Source organism: Megalops cyprinoides, chromosome 1 (genome assembly GCF_013368585.1).
Source record: "Megalops cyprinoides isolate fMegCyp1 chromosome 1, fMegCyp1.pri, whole genome shotgun sequence".
In the NCBI taxonomy this organism is placed as follows: domain Eukaryota; kingdom Metazoa; phylum Chordata; class Actinopteri; order Elopiformes; family Megalopidae; genus Megalops; species Megalops cyprinoides.
The window spans coordinates 17,251,521-17,270,497 of NC_050583.1; the positions used below are offsets into that span (position 1 = coordinate 17,251,521).

General features: G+C 49.6%; 1 protein-coding gene across 6 annotated transcripts in view; it reads left to right on the forward strand.

The window, feature by feature from the left end:
* Nucleotides 1–18,977, forward strand: part of tnrc6c2 (trinucleotide repeat containing adaptor 6C2) — a 56,567-nt gene that overhangs the window by 23,001 nt on the left and 14,589 nt on the right. For 4 of the 6 annotated variants that reach the window (XM_036524094.1, XM_036524122.1, XM_036524112.1 and 1 more), the window contains exons 4-5: nucleotides 1,415–1,744; nucleotides 15,407–17,836. In XM_036524094.1, the coding sequence (XP_036379987.1) occupies nucleotides 1,415–1,744; nucleotides 15,407–17,836 (2,760 nt within the window). Of the gene's footprint in view, nucleotides 1–1,414; nucleotides 1,745–10,684; nucleotides 10,846–14,242; nucleotides 14,396–15,406; nucleotides 17,837–18,977 lie in introns of those variants that run through there. The other 2 variants (XM_036524129.1, XM_036524138.1) reach the window with 2 other exon arrangements.

An 18,977-nucleotide genomic window follows, 5' to 3' on the forward strand; every position in this document is an offset into this window, starting at 1 on the left:
ATCCTGTTTATCATGCTGACCTTTGCAAGCTCAGCCCTCTAGCGTTACTGGCGCTGGCCTACTTTCAAGCAGGCTGTGGGCGGAGTCCGCAGGCAGCGCAACCGTGCTGCTTCCGTCAGCGTCGGCTCCAGAAAGCGAGGAGACGAGCCCGCAAGAGAGGGAAGAGCCTGAGGCCGTAGCGGCCGAGCAGGGGAAAGCGGAACTAATGTGGGCTCTTTGGGAAACCGGGCGACGTCCAAGTAGAAGTCAGCATACAGTGCCGTGTTGGGTAATGCAGTGATCCTGTACCAAGTCACCATCTCACGCACGCTCGGTCCCCGCTCTGCAGTGGTAGATGGGGGGAATGTGTAAACTACATCCTGAGCCAGCTCCCCTCTCTCTTCCCAGTGGACCACCTGCTTGTTGTTTCAGACAGGCTCATGAAAACCCACATTTTCCCTCTAAGGAATAGTGGGGGGGGAACGTAGCCTTTTTACCTGCAGTATTACAGGAACTCAAAGCAAGAGAATGAAACTGCACAGAATCCTGGCAGATACCAATGATGCATTTTCCTCATAAGTGCCAGGGCTTTGAAGTAGTTTTCTTTACCAAGCGCACAGGGTGTTATGTACAATATGTTGAGTACACTTGGGTTTGATTTGCTTCTAGCCTCCAGGTCCTCCAGGTCTCTTGCTTCGAGCATTTACTCCCTAGGCTGCGATTGGTCTTTCCCTTGGCTTTGTACATACAGTTTGGCTGGGAAATGGTTGAACAGGCGCAACTGCTGTTAAATTGCAAAGAGGGGACCCCAGCAGTGGAGTGGGAACGCGGCCCTCGCCCCTGCGTGCACTTTTTTTGGCACAGGACTCCTGCAGCCTCAGCAGAGCAGTGATGAGTGGCACGGTCGGCCTTTGAAGTGGGGGGTCAGAGGAAGTATGAAGTTCCTCTAATGGGACCCTTTCGGTCTGCACTTACTGAAAGAGACAGGATGGCTTTCTGTGCAGCCACAGCAGAACCCAGACTCTGCATCTGCACCAGCATGATGCTGATCGTTTGGGTTTTTTTTTAATGGTTTTAGGGCTTAACACAACCCATGAGGCTTTTAGGGAGGTGTTGTGCGGAAGATTTAACAGGGATGGACCGAAAAATGATTTTATAAGAGTTTCTGAATCTGAAATCCAGTCTCACGTTCCTCTTAAATCATAGTACCCTTCAGCTCTCCTTGGGAGCAAACGAAACTGAAGGGTCTTTACATTATAAAGCCGCCGTAACTGAAGGTGCACACGCCGCAGCTGAAGTAAGCTCTTTCTGCATAGTTCCCGTCTCCCCCCCCACCCCCATGTATTCTGTGAAGCAGTAGTCCTAGAGGGCAAAGCTTGTGTGTCCTGCTGCTTTTTCCCCGCTGCTATAACGCCTTTGCTGTTTGTCTCTGCAGTGCCAGAATCTGCCAAGCCCAACTCCAGCCCTCCCCACCCTGCCAACCCCAGCGCGACTCCTTCAGTCCCCACGGTTAGCAGCAGCGGCAATGGCAAGCGCGCCCCCTCCAGTGTCCAGCAGCAGCAACCGGCCGCCCCGCGCTACCCTCCCCGAGAGGTGCCCCCGCGTTTCCGCCAGCACGAGCACAAACAGCTACTGAAGAGGGGCCAGCCACTGCCCGCGGGGACCCTGCCTCTCGCCTGCGGCCAGCCGGGGGCGCACTCCCCACCTAGCACCGCCGCCAGCCTCTCACAGCCCTCCTCCTCCTCCTCCAGCAAGCGGCACGCAGGTCAGCAACGCGTGCCCCTCTCCGTGTCCTCCTCCTGTCCCCCTGTCCTCCCCTGCAGTGTCCCCTGTCCTGCTTTGTCCTCTGCATTTCGCCCTGTCATCATTACAGCATGTATAGTTGTGGAGTGGCGGCAGTGTAGCATAGTGGTAAAGTGCAACGCTCGTAACCATGAGGTTGCTGATTCGATTCCCCGCTGGGGCACTGCTGTTGTACCCTTGAGCAAGTACTCAACCCACAATTGCCCCCGTAAAAATCCAGCTAAATGGATGAAATTGTAAACTATGTAAGTCGCTCTGGATAAGAGCATCTGCTAAATGACAATAATGTAATGTAATGTAGTGTAATGTGGAGAGCGTTAAAAATCTGGACACAGGTTTGCTAGTGTGCAGACAGGTTGTCTGCGTATGATTTCAGTTTTTAAGACCTACAGTGTTCAAGCGTTCACACTGGAGAGGGGACTCAAGAATGCTTTGGAAAGTCAACAGCACGGCATTTCAATGCCTGGATTGCAGAACCCAATCAAATCATTCCCCAGCACCTTCAGAAAGCCTTTAATAAACTCAAAAGAGGGTTTGCTTACCAGAATGTGTAGAAAAGCCTTGTTCTTTTAGTTTAGCTGTGCCACTGCTTTTTTCCACACTGCTAGCAGTTATAAAAAGAGAGAGGAAACAGCCGCTGACAATGGAAGGTCCTTGAATACACAAAGCTGCCAGAAAGTGTCTACCGCGCTGGAGCGCAGGGCCACATGTATCATTAAGCAATAACCCTGAGTATCACTCGCAGAGGTGACCTTGTCCACCTCTGCCATAACGCTGCCATCCATAGCAGCTTGCAGGCAAGCATTTTCCACTGTTGTGTCAGACCGTGATGACAGTGGTGTGATAGCGCTTAGTTAATGGTGGATTTGGATGCTCTTTGTTTGTGACCAGCTTTATGAGCTTTGTTTTCTGTTAAAGCATTATAACAGTACTATTAAGTACCATAATTCTACAGGTAAAATATGTGCCCATATTTCATTTCATGAAAGCTTTGACCCACGTTAAGCACTGTCAGAGGACATTAAACATTTATATATTTTGCAGTTGATCTTATCCAGAGTGACTTACAAAAGTGCATAGGCAATTAGCTGCACAGATAACGAGACACCCTGCATAACTTAAAAACTTTCAAATGCAATGTGACATATGTTGGACTAATAGCTCAGTGACAGATGACTGAAGAGTAACAGGGATATTTCCAGGCTCTGTGGGGTAAATCCTTTGTCACTCATATCAAAATAATAACTGCAGCATTGCTCCAGTATATTATGTCAGAAAATGAATAGTGTTTTTAATCTACTTGAAGAGTGACTGGTTTGCATCTAAAGTGGTGGAATAAATGGCACAGTATTGATCCACTGCTACAATGAAGTACCATACAGCTACAGGTATGCCGCAAACTACAAAACTACCACATTACTCTGAGAGAAAAAAATACATGGTTAGAACTTTAGGTTTATGACGAGCTCAAATTTATGCTGTATTCTATGCTTATGCTTATGTTATGCTTGTTTGCTCACTGTTGTCCAACAGTTGAAATTGAAATTGAAATTGAAACCCATTTGCAGTCCTTAAATTCGCCATGTCTGCACTCTTTTAATGTCCCATTAAAGACCATTTTATCCTCCCATCGGTTTTCATATTAAATGAACCCTTTTAATATCACATAGAAACCAACTTATGACTCATTTCGCATTAGCTATGAAGTTATATGGCTCATAGGTACTTTTGAAAATAAATTGCACACAAATTAATTTTTCAGGGTCTCTTGGGATGGCTGTTACCATCTTTTTCTTTTTAAAAAAAGTTGAAACAAACTTTACATTTGGAGCAATTATGTTATAAAAATAACATTTCATATAACTAAGTACAATGCATACGTGTCAATTTACATATTCACAGCACTCCATGATTAATGGTACGTCATTGATAATACCTGTGCTCAAAATCCAGAGTGCGCCAGTGTATAGACTGTCCACATCTTCACTGGTAATAACATCTGTTGTTGCAGTTCACATTACCCAACACTAGGTGGTAAAACATGGCATTGTTTATGAAAAAGAAGGCATTTTAGCTGGATGTTTGTGTATATAGCAAGCCAGAATTAGTGTATATAAACGTATCTTGACGGAGCAGCCCACGTTATCAAAATTATTCTGAATGAGTGCAGAAGAAATCTTTTTTTACCGCTTTTATATACAAAAAAAAACTTTGTGTACAGTGCTACAAATTTTCTGCATCATAATAATGGCTGTCTAAATGTTTTGATTTCTTTTTCCGTTGTAAAAGTAAAGTATGTAAATAATAATAATAATAAAAGTATTGAGTATGTGTAAGGTTGCTAGAAAGTATTGTAGCCCTATGCAGGTTTATGTTCTGTGAATTTAACTAAATGTTGGAAGAATATTAGAATGCCAGGCTCTTAATTTAGCATACTTCTGAGATCCCCCAAGAAAACATTATTCTGGCTAACTGCTAACTGCTCAGACTTTGCTGCACAGTAGTGGAGCGTTATATTTGCTAAACTGAGAATATGTAATTATTTTGGATCCCTGTTGAGCCCCTCGCTGTGCGTAAGAGGCGCTCTGAGGCTGCGGAGGAAGCCCTGCGCGTTCCGAGGCCTACGCAGCAGCAGCGAGTGTGTGTGGCCGGGGTCCAGCGCCCTGGGCCGAGTGACTCACAGCTTACAGTAAGTGTGCGTGATTCATCCGGGTGTCTCTGCAGCTCCCCTGTCCGCGCTCCATCTGAAGGGAGCCAGAGGCCCACAGGGGGACGGGCTCACAGCTCGGCCCTCGTTCTCGCCATCCCGTGCCTCCTGTAGGCTGGGGACCACCAATGGGGGTCTGCGGGGGGGGGGGGGGGGGGGGCTTGGGGGGGCACAGAAGAAGTGGGCGGGCGCTCTGCACAAAGATGCTTCTGTTTGTCTCTGTCCTGAACGCGCAACACAGCCTGCTCTGTGTTCCAGCCCTGTGCCCGAGCAAAGGGCAAAAAAACAACAACTTTGCATCCACTGTGCTCGCTGATTTAATTCTCTTTCTGCGTGCGAATGCACGTGTAGTGAACTGTGGTTGCGTGGGATGGTTATTTAACGCACATATACAGCACGCCTCTCAAGGAGAGCCCCCTGCTTTTCAAGTGGTTCCAGAGGAAGCTACTCCAGTGCAGCTTAATCAAAGACAGCTTGCTGGGTTGTTTTCCTTGCGCGGTGCAGGGCTTGTATTCATTTTGTTTTGGTGCCTTTCATTACTGAGTCACATGTTTACTCTTATGCAGGGAGGCCAGGACCAAGCGCACCAGGACCACTGTAAACAGTCTGGAGTGCTTGTGGCTGTGAAGTGCATTAAAACCAAATGGCTTCCACTGAAGGGGGGGGGGGGGGGGGGGGGGGGGGGAGATTGCCTCCTCATTACAGGCCAGTTTGCATCAGTGACCCACTGTCATGCCCAGACGAGCGGAGCGATGCAGGCCGAAAGCCAGTGACTGGCGTATGTTCGGCCCGTCGGGCCTTGGGCGCTAGGCCGGCAGGGTCTCTGTAGATGCAGGCCGGGGTGATGAAGCGCAGTGGCCCTCTTTGAGTGTCGCTAGAGTTCAGCTGGTCTCACGTCCTCCCGGTCGTGCTCCGTCGACGTATCGCTGTCACACAGTTGTGATGGGTCACATTCCAGAACCCTGCTGTCACATCATTGCCAAAATGTGAAATGGATAGCTGGTGATTTATTTATTTATTTTTTTCTTTCAAAATGACTTGGAAACAACAATAAATCACTTGACGTCATTTGTGCTGTTTGGCCGTGGCTTCATAAATGTTAGAGTTCACTCAGTCAATGACTCACAGACTGAGCAGCCACTTGCAAAATAATGAGTAGCATTGCATTACCTCTAGAGGTTGCCATTAAACAGAGCCTGTTTCAGCTCTCATTTTACGAGCAGGATCAAGTCTGCTGGTTGTGTGGGTTTCCATCACCACATGGTGGAGGCCCTTCAGCATTCTGGCTGCTACAAATTTGGTATGGCGCTATTGCTTCAGGGCTGAAGAGAGGCTATGGCTAAGGAACAGATTGTTTAAAGTCACCTTAGATGTTTCATCTCCAGGATCATCATTGTTCGGAGTCTTGAGGACATGTTTCATGGATCTAGTAAAATTAACATGAATGGGGCGGCAGTGTAGCATTGTAGTAAGGAGCAGGGCTCATAACCGAAAGGTTGCTGGTTCAATTCCCCACTGGGGCACTACTGCTGTACCCTTTTGGCAAGGTACTTAACCCAGATTGCTTCAGTATATATCCAGCCGTATAAATGGATAACCCCTATAAGTCGCCCTGAATAAGAGCATCTCCTAGATGAAAATAATGTAATGATGTAATGTCACTGTAATGTAATGTTGAAAATGTGGATAGTAAAATGCAAGTCATGATACTTGACATCATCACTGTTACTTTCATTCTTGGCATTCTCTGGCAAATATTTCATAATTGAACACAAAGTAAATCCATCATTAAATTTGGCTGACTAGACAGTCAGGAGATATCAGTAAATCGAAAAATGCAGCGTGGCTAGAGGAACTCGTACTTGAAAGCAGTACTCTCTCCTTTTAACTTAATACAAGAATTAAGCTCCTCTGTTAGCTGGATTCCTGGTCGTATACATGATATATATGATTTTTTTTCCCCCAACACACCACCTGCAACAGATACTAAACTGTGACAAGGATGCATGTCTGTCAGTGCAGTTATCATTGTGTTAATGCCAAGTAATAGGGGATGAAATTATTTACTAGAGGGTGATTTCTGTGCCCATTTTCTGCTGTGAACAAAGTGTTTATATAAAAAGAAATGGCGGAAAAAAAAAACATTTACTCAAATGCACCAATGCTTGATTGATTTCACCCTTGTAAAAATATTTTTTTACACCGTGGTTATAAAGGAGAAGCCATTGAGAATTCCTTCTAGTGAGCAGTGCCATTTTAGGTCATAGTGCCATTATGGGTTTGTTGTAAGCTAGCTGTGCGGAAACAGGGAGGCTTGACAACCATAAGGTAGGATGTGTTCATGCCTTACTTGCACGGTGCGTGTTCCAGGTGTGTGCGTCAGCTTCTGTTTAGGATGCATGTGCTAGTCATATCAAAATTAGCAGTAAAAATGTTTTTTCCTAACTAGCCACAAAAATTCCACAGGTTATCTGCTGTGTGTCTGTTATTCCAAACATTTCTCTCGATTTTGTTAATTCAAGGTCAAATTTTTTGTTGAGCAGCTAATTGTCTTGGGGTAAGAGTGCCAGTGTTATATATTGAACGCTGAATTATCATTACGAAAACATGCAAGGTAGCTACTTAATTCACTAATTCTACTTCAAATGAATATCATCTTTATGGATAAGAATGTGAGGCAAAGCAGCTAGTGTTATCTCGCCATGCTCGCCTAAAAGAGTGGCCACTGTTTTGAGGGTGAGGAGGGTGAAGAGTTGAGGGTGAACGTTTTTCTTACCAGTGGTTAATGTTGTGCAGTCCTGTGCATATTTCACATGGAAGTGATGGGTGGCCATCAAGATGATGTGATGCGGGCTGTATCGTGCTGGCTGTCTGCAAACACACAACACAGCAGTCCATATGCAACTGCAGTTTGTTTTATTTTAGTATTGAGTGGATTTTTAGGTAAAAATATAAAAATATATTTTGATATAAAATGTTTACTTCCGTAATAATAACTTTGTATGATATATTAGTATATTATTATAATTTAATATATGATATGCATTATATGTGGTATATTCTGTATATAATTTAAAATATTTTTGTTAATAGTCCTTTTTTCAGTGTCAAATGTTAACGGACACATCTTTGCTGCCTTAATAGTGCAAGTTGTGACAGTTGCCCCAGGTCTCTGATTTTTCCCAGCAATCTTAATCTTTTCCTGAGAGGCGAAAGATGTACTTTATCTTTTCTTACCCCTTCCTGACAGAAGGAATTACTTCCTTGAAGTAAGCGTTTTTATAGAAGGTAATTAGCATGTGCCGAGGAAGCAGCATTAAAGTGACTGCAGTAAAGCGAAGTGGAGGTTATTTTCCGGGCCGTGTGTCTGACAGTTCCTAAAGGTGTGTATCCTGGAGTGCACCCAGGCCTCGCCCCGTTTGCTTATTTATGCCGCAGTAAACGCGGTGGCCTTGATTGACAGGGCAGGTGCACATCCCCTCCCTGTCCCCGCTGCCCCCCCCCCGGCGTGTGTGTGACGGTGTCGGCACTCTGAAAAGAGCACACTCCACTCAGGCCTGTGCTGTAGGGGTTTCATAATTTCATAGGTCCATACAGCACATTACATTTGCCATTATCCCTGTCTTAAATTACGTCACTAGCGTCTGTGAAACCGTGGAAAGATCGGAGTGCGTAGCATGCGAGACGTCCGTTTGTTTAAAGGTGCCTATATATAGAGCCACGTCTTCTGCTTATCTAATGCGGGGTCAATGTTTGGATGGCACAGTGCCATGAAATGTCTTTGTTTGTCAAGAGATTATCATCCCTTTCCCTGAATACATCTATGAGATAAGCTCTGTTCAATGGAGGGCATTCTCAAGGTTTATTTTCGTCTGCTCCCTCTTACACGCTGTGCAGTTGTAATCTGCTTTACTAGCTGCTAAATTGGCACAAGCAAGAAGTGCGGCCACGTATTCATTGTAGATTTTAATTATTGTTTTCTCCAAAGGTTGGCTAAAGCTGAGACTTACAAGCAACTGGTGTTTGCAGGCGTGAAAAAGCCAGGAAGAGTAAATTGCAATGCGCTATTTAAAGGCTGCCGCGTCACAGGAAGCCTCCAGCGGGACGCGTCTGCAGCGGTGGGCACGCTCTGGTTGAGCGGAGGGAGATGCTTGCGGTTAACCTGCGTGCGAGAGCTAGGCCAGAGAAGTGTGCGCCGTGTTCTCTGGTGTTCTGTGACGGTAGGAGTGGGGAGTTCCTTTCCTTTCCTGTCGCTGGATCACCTCCCGCTGACCTCCCATACACCAAGACACCATGTGGCGACGCAGCTCGTTGGAGCCGTGTGACGTCCGCCGAGCCCGTCCTCGCTGTCGCGATCGCAGGGTCACAGGACGGGTGCTGGAGTCTCCCCTGTCTAACGTGTGAAGGGGTGGGTTGGTGGGGGGAGGGAGGGGTGGGTGGTGGGGGGCCTGGGAGCTCCCTGTCCCACTGGCCTGGCCTCATTGTGTCCCCTCAGATTTGTGTAATGTGACAGGCAGCTGGCTGTGGAACTCAGCCTGGCGTCCTGTCACCCCTCCCCCCCAGCTCTCTCCCTTCCCATCTGTAGCCACTCCAGTGCTACGCCAGAGCAAAGCTAAGTGTAGGCTTGTGGCACATGGCGGGTGGAGGAGTCTGAGCGTAGCAGGTGGTAAGACGAGGGGTGGGGGGCTTGGTTGGGGGGGGGTTGGGGGGGGGTATACCACGCTGTGTAGCCGTGGGAAAGACAGCCGAGCAGCAGATTTACTGCTTTTATATTGTCTCAAATGAGTTTCCTTTCTCCAAAGAAAGCACGTCTTCTTTCTCCCCCCAAATGCTGTTTGTGTTTGCATTCATATTTCATGCCTTGTTGAGTACATTTCTAAATTGAAAAGAATTGCTCTGTGTTATAGTGATTCCCCATCAAAGAGCTGACCTTGGTATGTTGTAGAAGGCTGAACTGACAAATGAGAAGTGCTTCCCGTGTGGAGATGATGGTGTCAATGTATATGTAGGTTTAAGAGGTTGTCATATGTCTTCCGGCCAAAGTGAAAGGACCATGGTCCCCTGTTTTTATAAAGGTAACCTTGGTGGAGAGTCTGCTCCCTCAGGAAGGGAGAGGGGGGAAAAAGGAGCGCTAAAGCTTAAACCGCCGTGCCATTCCAGTTCCGGAAAACAAAGCAAGGCCTTTGATCTGAGTGGCTGGAGTTTGCATAAAGGGGTTATTTACAGACAAAGGAGCAATCAAAGTAGCTTTGATTACATCATTGCATCTTTGGCTTGAGAAAAGCCGGCGCTGAATTGGCACATAATAAAGGTCTGTTCTGCACAGACTTTGACGTGTTGTGTTTTTGGGAGGCATTTGGATCATTTATAAACAATGCCAGCCTTCATGTTGGAAGCTGGCGTTCTTTCACATGGTTTCTCTGCAGCTCTCTCCCCTCTGTTTCTTTCTCTCCCTCTCTCTCTCGTTGTCTCTCTGTCTCTCCCTCACCCCTCTCCCCTCGCCACACACTGCTCTCTTGCCCTCCTTACGATGAGGCTCATTTTGTAAGGACATTTAGCTTTTGGCTGCTTGCCTGTACCCATGTGTTTCTTCTTGTGTGTCTGTCCTGTTTCTCCAGCACGTGCGGGCTATTTTTTTTTTTTTAATTTTATTAGAGGTGGGGGCTCGATGGGGAGCTGCATTGGTATGCAGCTTGTGTTCTGATGTAAATATAGAGGGCAGTGTTTCAGAGAGAGTTGTGCGTGTGCGTGTGTGTGTGTGTGTGTGTGTGTGTGCGCGCGCGCATGCGCGCATTGTGGGTAACGCAGGCTCGTTCCAGAGCTCCTGACGTGAGGAGTCGCAGAGGCTTTTGTTTTTTTGGCCGCCGTTCAGAGTGCACGATTGTAAGCTGCACCACTAATTGCTGCCAGAGCGGAGTCGGCTAAATATTTAGTGACAGTTTGAAAGCACAGGAGGGGAGGAAAGGGGAATCTTGTCTTTTATGTTGCTTGTTGAGATGGTACAATGAAATGCTCTTCGATTTAACCTACCCCCGTTTCACCCTGTAACAGCCCCCTCCTTCCCTAAGAGCAAAAAAAAATAAAAAATGGGGGAGACCCCTCTGTGAGAATCCTTAGGGGAGAAGAGGGGATTCTAAATAAAGAGAGGGGGAGAGAGAGAGAGGCAGCGGAGGTTGGATCCAGCCGTAGCGGAGCAGCACTGAGGGGCGGTTGCTCGCGCACACAGAGCAGCAGCGTTGGCAGCTTTTCAAAATGAGGTTCAGATGCCTCGCAGCAGACATATTGAATCAGGAATGGCCACCGCTTCACACAAAACGTAGCCTCTCTCAGGATGGTCGGGCGCAACCTTTCCTCAGGTATTTTTCCACTCTGCCGCGATCCCCCCCTTCCTCCTGCTTTTCTATTCTTATCGCTCCGTTTTTTTTCTCCCCCCCCCCTTGTTTTTGTTTTGCTTATAGTGTTTGTAGCAGTTGCATTAAAAAAAAGAGAGGGAAATAGAATCCCGCTCCATGTTGTGTGATTCATTTATTTAGCAGCTCTTTTTTTCTTGCCCTTTAGAAAGAGAGAGCGCAGGGAAGAGAGGGAGAGGGGGAGAGAGAACAAGAGCGAGACGCAGACAGCAGCGCTGAGCTTTTTGGCTGCGGTTCAGCTCTGATAAAATGGCGTCCTTCGCTGCTCAGCTGCTCGAGACCGTAACGCCGCTGTGTCAGAGCCACCGTGCCCTTCTCTCTCTCCTTCCCTCTTTCTTCTCCGAGACTCTTTTTTAGCGGACGGCGCTCAACGGCTCGGTGTTTAGCGGACGGCGTGGCGCGGCTGCAACGCAGAACCGACCGACGACACGGCCCGGGCGCGTGCATGCAGACGCAGTAGCAGAGGCAGTGATTGCAGTGTACCGTGACAGGGACCGACAGCATTTTTCCCCCCTATCTTTTCTCATTTCAACACACATCTGCAATGTTCCTATTAATACTGCGATTGCTATTTTTACCTCTGCCTCCACTAGGTGGAGCGCAGGTTATGCGATCGCCCCTGTGTGCCTGCCTGTCTGTCTGCTTGCCAGGATCATCATCAAAAAAAAAAAGAAGTTATCGTCGGATTCGGGCGAAACTTCATTAAACGGGGTGCCTGTGGGAAGAAGCCATTTGATTAGAGGGCTGTTGCTGCAGTTTTGAGGGCGGCGGCGGCGGCCAGCGCTCTACCGAGTGCCAGTCTGGTCGTTGATATTTAAATGATAACTTTGCTCATGTGACCGCGAAGCACATGCTCATGTGGCAAGCCGACAGAAGGAGGCTACGGTTTCGGGGGGGAAAGTGGAATTCCTCAGACAGCGGCGGAGAATTATGGGTTGCAGCGCGCTGAAGCGAGTGGAAGGAGTGTAGGACGGCTGTGGGGGCAAGGTTTCGCTCTGGATCACCCTGTGCATTCCAGAGCCGGAGCGAGGCTTTCAGTGGTTGCTTTGTTGTGAATGTACTTTACGTTTTGATTCAGTGACTCCTTTGGGCACAAAATGGAGTTGGGTGATCTTTGTCCCTTCGCCGTATTTTATCTGGGCCGTCTTATCTCTGCGCATGGCCTCTCAGAACTGTCAGATTAGCTGGAAGACAGAGCCGGGCTACGAATGCAGAATTACTATTGACTGTTTTGTAAAGAGGTCAGTGTTAGCAGGGCTGTTTTTTATTGAGTGATATCTGGAAGCAGAATCCTGGGATTTTAAAAACATTTGTGTGATTTACCCCCCCCCTCCATTTCCTCGGAAATCATCATTGAAACGAACACACTGAGAATACCAAGGAAGCTGTGCTGTTTTTGCTTCCAAAGCATATTTGCTGGATCTTGGTGCTCAGCAGGAAATGAGACAAGGATTCTGGCTCAGTCTTGTCATATTAGCAGTTACAGATGCTAAGCAGCAGTCAGTTGTGGAGAGGTTTGCATTCGTGTTAACCAGCTATGTCAGTTATTGTGGAGCTTTAACATTGTGTTAAGTCACTCATGTTTGGCGGAAGTGTGTTGTAAAGTTGTATTTTTCTGAATGAATAACGTTTGCCCTTGAACTGCTGGGATTCATTTAACCAGCACTGTGTTAACTCTTTCGGACTAGAGGAAAAACACAAGCACAGCTTGCTTAAAATCCTGTCAAAAGACTTTTCGTTTTTTTTTTTTTTTTTTTTTTACAAAATTGTATTCGGCATCTGGCTGCCACTACAGTCCCACCTAGGGCCAAATGAAATCTGTTCTATTATTTGCAGTTCTCTGCTTTATATTTTCTTGATTTCAGTTTCCTCAGTTTTAAAAATCGCATTTTCCATTTTCTTTGTAAAAATGTCTAGAATGTCATCTTTTTGAGAAATAACAGAAAGAACATGTGGCATTTTCTCTTTGACGCTTTATTAAAGCGCTTAAATTGAGAAAAGAACAATTCATGTTGATGAATGAATGAATGAAATATTGAAAGAAAAAAGAATAGCATCATTCTGTATTGTAATGCACTTTATCTGCTCACTCCCGCAAAGCATTGAAGCTCTGAAGCTCTTCATATTCATATTCATAGAAGCTCTGAGTTTCTTCCCTGGTTTCTTTAGAGCTTCTCTTGAAGTTAATAGTCAGCTTGCTACATATGAACTATCTGTGCGCCTCAAAGTAACATGTCTGCATCATGACTTCATGCAGTGCTCCTGCTAGCTTACTGAGCACTTGCTTAAGGACCAGCATTTCACTTCTCTTCTCTTTGCTCTTCTCTCGAGTTCTGCAGCAGTTCCTCGATTGACCAAATCTCTTGATAAACCCTAGATTCCGTCAAATCCTCTGTTTGCCCCACATCACAGAATTCATTTGGCCCCAGTCCAGGCCCAGCTGTTGGGACAGAGAGAGACATTTCTGTTTGTAAACAGGTTGTTAGGAAAACACACAGCAGGCCCAAGGATGCTGCATTCAAAAGAATGAATCAAGAAATAAATAAGAGGGAGTGAACTAGCACATTTTGCTTTCTCGTTTTTCCTCTAGGCCTATGTAAGCTTTAATTTAATTTTTCCTGAGAAGAAAATTTAACTAGATAATCATATCTATAGCTGCAGTCTAATTTTACCTATGAACCTAACCAAATTATGAAACAAAGATTCTTATTAAAATAAGTGATCTGAATCTGAAGTATTAATTTTATTGAAACAACGTAATGAAATATGGTTGCATTTCAAATGCTTTTTGATATTGATCTGCTCTGTTTGCATTAACACTAGTATACATCAGCAGTATATTTAAGTGAAATTAATGTTCGTAAAGCTACATGCTTAGGGTTGCTCTAGGAAAAACATTATTGCCCAGTTGGGATGTGAATATGCCTGAGATTTGAAATAGATGCATGGTAGAGTTTGCGACCCTTGTGTGGATTTGTGTGCGCACTGTGCTGGTTTGAGCGCAGAGGTTTGTAACCCCTTTGTGGATGTCTGTGTGTGCTGTGTTTGAGTGTAGAGGTTTGAAACCCTTGTGTGGATGTGTGTGTGCACTGTGCCGGTTTCACTGTAGAGGTTTGGAACCCTTGTGTGGATGTGTGTGTGTTTATGTGTGTGCGCACTGTGCTGGCTTGAGTGTAGAGGTGGGTCTGCTCCGCTGTGCTTTGCTGGCCGTGGCAGATGGCGAAATGGCCGGGAGAGTGACGGCCTCTGTGATAATGCTGTCTGGAAAGAGGAGATAAGCGCGTCGAAAGGGAAAATTGCGTTTGAAAGGACTGCTCGGAGTGGAGCAGGAGTTTGCTGCGTAGCGTCTGAAGCCTCAAACCCGTCCGAGAATGGCACGAGCGGATGCTTTTCGTTCGCCAGGCTTGTTTCTGCTCCTGAACATAATCCACCTCGGATAGTCAGTAATTATCTCAATCACTGGATGAGCTGATGGAATTGAATATCAGTTTGGAAGGTAAGAATTAGGCCTGGTGTTTTTTTTTGTTTTTTTTTATTCACGTTAGTATGAGCTCTGCGTGCTCACCTCTGTGGCCTGCATGCATGAAAAATGAATCCTGTTGGGGAATCTGATGGAATACACGATGGCTGTATTGTTTGTGAACTGTAGAGGGGACAAAGTGTAGGCCAGTGGATCATTGATCATAAGATGGTGCTGGTTTTTTAAGCCCTCAGGAGAGGGAAATTGGCACCACAGTCACTTTATAACTGGAGAGGAGAGGAGCAGTCTGCTTGTGGGCAGGGGAATGATTTCTTTTGTCCAGCTTCAATAAAACAAGTTTTGACGGAGTGCATTTCTATCTGTTGTTGCACTGCCGTGTTCAAATGTTGTGAGCATGGGTATGCAGTTGTATTTGCATCAGAAATGGACAGAGTGAGGAAAAATCATCCTAGGTTTGGACAGTAGTTTGAGTCTGCAGAGCTTGATGCAGTGTGACTTGGGCAGCGGCCTGTATGTGTATGTCATGTATGCGTGTGTGTACGTGTGTGCGCGCACAGATGTCTTGCACAGCGTACAGTGCACCTGCGCATGTGTGTGTTTCTGCCAATGCGTGTGTGATGGAGAGAGACCCAGAGGGCAGGCTGTCCACAGGCCAGCAGGGCTGCGCTCCCTGTGCTGTCCCAGCATTGCAGGGACGTGGTGGAGCCTGAGCAGCGATGAATGAATCGAAGCCCTTGAAATTCCACTGTTGAGAGGCAATGCAGACTGGCGAGGCTTTCAGAAAACAGGTTTTCAATTCAGCATTGAGACGGACATCATCGCTCTGAGAATAAACCCATTCAACCCAACACGATTCAGGTCTGAATTTTTGGAATAGCTGCGAACCCTCTCTTACTCACAGCCAATCGGAGGTCTGAGGAAGGCGCTTGATATTGTATGTGCCATGCAGGTATATTGTTTCCTGGTATCTTGCTTGCCTGTTTAAGGTGTTAATTGTGTGCCGCCTCCTCTCTGCCTGTATTGCAGAGCCGCCCCAGAAGAGTGGCCTGGGAGCCCAGCATGAGAATCCCCACTGGGGACTTCCATCCACCAGCCGGAGCGCCGCCAGCAGCAGCAGCTGGGATCAAGTGATCATTGACGAGAGCGACACCGAGGCGTGGCCTTCCATTTCCCGCAGCGAGAGCCACGCCCCTCCAGAATGCACCACGGACACTGACTGTGCCACAGAGATCAGCAGCAGCAGCAGTAGCAGCGTGAGCATGGCCACCGGGGGCGCCCAGCAAGGCCACTTCCCCGCCCACCACCCCAACAACAAAGCCGGCGGCAGCCACTCGGGGCACGCCGTCTCCAGCCAGGGCGGGGCCAGTCGCGGCTGGGGCTCGGGACCTGCCCACTGCCCCTCCGGCGCCGGAGCGGAGGGGAAAACGGACAGCTTACCAGTGGCGGGGAGGGGCCAGCCCTGCTGGAGCTCCTCCAACTTTAACTTGAACCTGAACCCGAATGCCAACCCTGCAGCTTGGCCAGTGCTGGGACATGAGGGGACCGGCATGGGGGGCGGCGGTTCAGGGGGTAATAACCCTCCCCCTCCCCCGCCCAATCTCTGCAGCCCGACGGGCACTGCGCCAGCCCAGGGGAGCAGCGGGAACGGCAATACAGGCAACGCCAACGGCAACCTTGCAGGGGGTGGCGGCGGCGGCGGCGCCTGGGGCGACATGATGCCCGCCGACCCCTCGGAGCCGCACCCCTGCCCGTCCACGAATGTGTCTTTCAGCATGGAACCTCAGAACCTTAACACTGACGGACCAAATCACACTAAGCAGGAGCCCCTCAGCCCCGTTCAGAGCCTCTCCGGCTGGGGTGCTGTCCCCGTGGGCGTGGGCTCCCTCGTCCCGCTGGAGCCCGGAGCCTCGCAGGTCAACGGCGAGGGGGGCTCCGTCTGGGGAAACGGAGAAGCCAAGCCGGCCGGCTCCAAGGATTCCACCTGGGACTCAGGGCCACCCAACAGCCCCGGCCTCCTCACAGCCTGGGGGCGCGGAGGGAACGGGGGAGGGGCCTCCGGGGCCTGGGGGCGGTCGACGGGTGGAGACTGGGGCAAGCATTCCGGCGAGGCCAAAGGGTGGGAGGCGGCGGGCAGCCCGCCGCAGGAGCAGCTCAACTCCTGGACCCGCGCGGCCAACGCCCCCGCCAGCGAGGGCAGCAGCGACAGCCAGGAGGGACGGTCCCGCAACAGGGACAGGTCGTCCAGCGAGGACATCCCGCCGCCCCTGCCCCGCCAGGACCTGGACCCCCGGGTGCTGTGCAACACGGGCTGGGGCCAGACCCCGGTCCGGCAGCACACCGTGTGGGACATGGAGGAGGCCTCCCGCTCCGACCGCAAGAGCGACACGGGGACTGAGGCCTGGTGCTCGTCCACCAGCTCCGCCGCAGGCGGCCCCCCGCTGGCCACCGGGGGTGGCGGCGCGCACCCCGGCGCTGCTCCAAGGCCAGACTCGGGTGGGAAGACCGAAGGGTCCGGCTCCGGTACCTCAGCGGCTCAGGGCTGGGGGGGCTCGGCCCCGGCGCCTGGGCAGCCGGCCTCCGGATGGGGAGAGCCGCCCGTCAGCAAGAAAGCACCCAACGGATCTGGGGGCTGGGGCGAGGCCCCTGCGGGAGGCCCCAATGCCAACATCCCCAAGGGCGGCCAATCCTGGGGCCCCGAAGAGAAGTCTCCGAGCTGGGACGACCCCCCCGCCAAGCCCAAATCACAGAGCTGGGGTGAGGGACCCAAGCCCTCCCACGGCTGGGGCAACGGCGGCGGCGGAAGCAGCGGACCTGGGGGAGACTGGGGCGAACCAGGAGAAGGCAAGAGGAATGGCACAACTAACACCCCCTGGGAGGGGGACGGAGGCAGCTGGAAGGAGACCCCCCGGGGCTGGGGCAAGCCGGCCCCAGGGGTGGGCGGAAGCTGGGGCGACGGCCAGCGGCCCGGCGCACCGGTGCAGGGTTGGGGCGGCAAGCCCCAGGAAGGCACCAACGGCACCAGCGGGGGAGGAGGCAACGTGGGCTCCTGGGGTGGCCCGAACTCGGTGAAGCAAAGCGGCACGGGCTGGGGGGGCGGCGGGAACGGCGGGAAGCAGGAGCCGGGCGGGGAGCCCACCGGCTGGGAAGAGCCCTCGCCCCCCTCCATCCGCCGCAAGATGGAGATCGACGACGGAACCTCGACCTGGGGAGACCCGAGCACCTACAACAAGACCGTCAACATGTGGGACAGGAACAACCCCGTGATCCAGGGCAACCCTTCTGCGCCCAGCAACAACAACCACCACCACCACCACCCGCACCCACACCACGCTCAGCCCCCTGTACAGGGTCACGGCCACACCGCTCCCAGCATCACCAACAACAATGGTTCCCCGAACACAGCCACCCCTCACCAGCCTGGACCTCCACAGAACAGGCCCCCCCTCGTGACTCCAGGTAAGGGCTCCACATGTAGAGGCCTGGACACACACAGTACACAAATGCACAAGTGGTTTGACTGTGGTGCTACACAAGACCAAGCTTGTAGCAAGCTTACAAACCTGTGCCACATCTTGTATTGTAAATGTTACTTTGATGTAGAGCTGGGCGATCTAGCCGCCGCGATGCATCGAATAGCTATTTTTAGCGCAATAACAGCTGTCCCCAGCATGTGGCGTTAGGTTTCTTCCCATATTTTTTTCCCTTTAGTCATACCTGATGTGGGAACACACCTCCAGTTTTCCGAGGCCATGTGAAATGCTTCTGGGGGAAAAAACACCACTCGTATCTATTCAATGTTGATATCACAGCAACAGCACTATGCTGCTTCCATGTGGTAGATAGAAACACATGGCTACAAAGCTAAAGAGTGAAAACATATGCTATGTGTTTTGCAAAGGTAATAGGTAGTCAAAGTTACCTAGGTTTCGGTTAAAATGAAAATATTCACATGAGAAGATTGCAGAAACATAAGCCGAAGCCATAAAGAAAAAGGCTTTCCTCAGGCTCATATTGGGCATTTGGGTTCATTTCAGTTCAGGAGGTGGCAGTACGTGCTGTTTCGGTGATGGAACTGAAATCGCATTTCCGATTAGCTGCAGCAGGACATGCCAGCGTGACACAAATTCGCAATTCAAGCTTGTAACCTGTTTTAGCTATGACAGCGTTTCGTGGTATGACATGGCAGGGGAAACACCTTTATAATGCCCACTGAAATTCCAACCAAATGCTTCATAACACTTGTCTGTGTAACAGGAAGGCTGTTCAGAAACCCATTGTGAGGGTGGCGGTTTGCCACCGAAGTTTGCCTCTGAAGGCAGAGTGTAATTGCAGAAGGGCCGCCGTCTGTTAGCGATTACGCACTGTCGCCGTTGGAAAGGTCAGACGCCCCCTGCTGTCTGCCCCGGTGCACGGTCCCAGCCAAAGAGGGATTTTACTTGGCACACATGGCACTGCCTCCTCAGCCAACTGCTGCAGAGATGGGCCAAGAGCTAAACAGGCATAGCGGCCTTCCTTCTGGCCAGACCGGGCCTTTCTGCTGACGCTTCCAAAGACCCGCCGCCCCCGGTTCCGTGCACGGACTCGGGTCTGGAGCGGG